The sequence below is a fragment of the Limulus polyphemus genome, unplaced genomic scaffold (genome assembly GCF_000517525.1).
Source record: "Limulus polyphemus unplaced genomic scaffold, Limulus_polyphemus-2.1.2 Scaffold36, whole genome shotgun sequence".
Taxonomy (NCBI): domain Eukaryota; kingdom Metazoa; phylum Arthropoda; class Merostomata; order Xiphosura; family Limulidae; genus Limulus; species Limulus polyphemus.
The window spans coordinates 1397219-1399167 of record NW_013665646.1 but is presented as its reverse complement, the minus strand read 5'-3'; the positions used below and the strand labels follow the sequence as shown (position 1 = coordinate 1399167).

Genomic DNA, 1949 nt, shown 5'->3' with positions numbered 1-1949 from the left:
CACCACTCTTGAACTACTCTTTTACCAACGAATAGTGGGGTTGACCGTCACATTATAACGTACCCACAGCTTAAAGTGTGAGTATGTTCGGTACACTAAAAAGCATTGCTCGTGTCTGTACTTTCCCAATTTTATTAAGGATATGTAGAATAAAATTAACTTGCTTGATGGTCTGCATGGTTTATGACGAAACCAATCGTTTAAAAGTGCTAAACGGCGTAAAATAGTAGAAACCGAAAAAAAAATGCTATAGTTTTTCAAACTAAAATTAAAACAACAATGTTATTCTTTAAAATTCTCACGAAAAACTATTTGCTTTCAAAAACTCTGTGAGTGGTGATTAATAAACTCAAATTAATAATAAAATGTCCTTTGTTGTTCTTGTACCGAACGTAATTTTCGTGATAAGAAAAACTCGCAAAATTTTCGAATTTCTATTACGTTGTCATTTTTCCGGAACGTTGACGTAATAATAAAAGCTGGAGACGGCTTGTACATTTGCTGTTATGTTAAACTTATATTAAAGTTTTTCTTCATTACCCATTCAAGCCGTCTCCAGCCATTATTAGTTGCAAAGTGGGTTCCTCGTCATCGAAATTGACGTAATAAATCTTACTCAAACCAAAATTATTATTTTTCAAAATTTTCAATAACACCAGTAGTGATAAAATTAGAGTAGAACAGTTTTCATAAACTTCTTGATATCATATTAAAAAATAGAAAGAAAAAGGAAATCCTACAACTATTCGTGCCTAAGTTAAAGCTATTTATGCCGAATAGTTGTCCTTTTAAATAAAGTTAAATTTAATTACAATCCTTAGGCAAAAGATCATACAACTCATTCTTCATTACGTCATACGAAACGCTATATATATTTATGGGGGTGATTTAAAATTTCTTTAAAACATAAATACAAAATTCTTACAAGTTTGCTTAAACTATTAAAGCTTGTTTACATTTTCTTACCTATTAAATTGTTTCATATTATTAATAATAATATTGTCCTATGTTGGCAATTTTGTTTATTGCTTTCTACTATTACAATAATCAAAACGTGTTTTAAATATTATTCTTTGTACTTTTGAAACTCTCCCTAGTTAGAGTAGAGGACATGGGAAGGTTAAAGTTTTAAGATAACGTGGAACAATGAGAAGTTTCAGAGAAAGAAATTAAACAAGCATACGACTATTTACGAAATGCGAATCTCCACCTAATGTAACTTATCATATTCTATATTTTATAGTAAAGTTACGTAGAGTATTATTCTAATTTGACATAATTTTGTTTTATTCTGTGAAAAATATTTCGTCCATATAACAGATATCGGGTTTTCTGTAAACCCCTGCCAACTCAGCAACAGATGACGTCAATAACGTGTCACGAATTAGCGCCATTGCAGTGTGCAAGAGCGTCCTGAAACTGTAAGAAGCTGTGTGTAACTGTAAGACCCTTACAAGTGAAATATTTGTAAATTCTTGATTTTCGACACTTTGAAACCTGCTACCCACAGTAAAAGAGCGGATCACATGCGAAAACCTCATTAATGGCCCTTGATAGTGTGTTTGCCATAGCCCCACTTTTGGTCGGGGAGAGAAACAAAGACACACTGAATGAAGGAGAAATTGAAAGGTCGAGTACCCTACCAACACATTCAACTTTGTGCTTTATATCTTCGAAGGTATAGATTGAGAATAGCTTTAAAGTGTGATAGGTAACAGGGAAATATTACAAGCGCTGAAGCCTCAAAAATGAAGTTATGTTGGTTAGGCATTAGGAAAAACGTTCCAGACTACCGCAACAGCATATGTTTCAGTGGCTATTTATTATAGTAGCGTTTATTGACGTTTAATGTTAGATAGGGCTCTACATTTTTTATATATATATATATATATATATATATATAATATTATGACGAAATATAGGTGAGAGGCCACTGTTAGAACGATAGT

General features: G+C 32.1%; 1 protein-coding gene across 2 annotated transcripts in view; it reads left to right on the top strand.

Annotated features, from left to right (window-relative positions):
- The first annotated feature begins 1369 nt into the window (after positions 1 to 1369).
- Positions 1370 to 1949, top strand: part of LOC106461058 (zinc finger CCCH domain-containing protein 4-like) — a 26692-nt gene continuing 26112 nt past the window's right edge. Inside the window, exon 1 of one of the 2 annotated variants that reach the window (XM_013920848.2) lies at positions 1370 to 1629. In XM_013920848.2, coding sequence (XP_013776302.1) covers positions 1544 to 1629 — 86 coding nt within the window. In that variant the 5' untranslated portion in view covers positions 1370 to 1543. Of the gene's footprint in view, positions 1679 to 1949 lie in introns of both variants that reach the window. The other variant, XM_013920855.2, reaches the window with a different exon arrangement.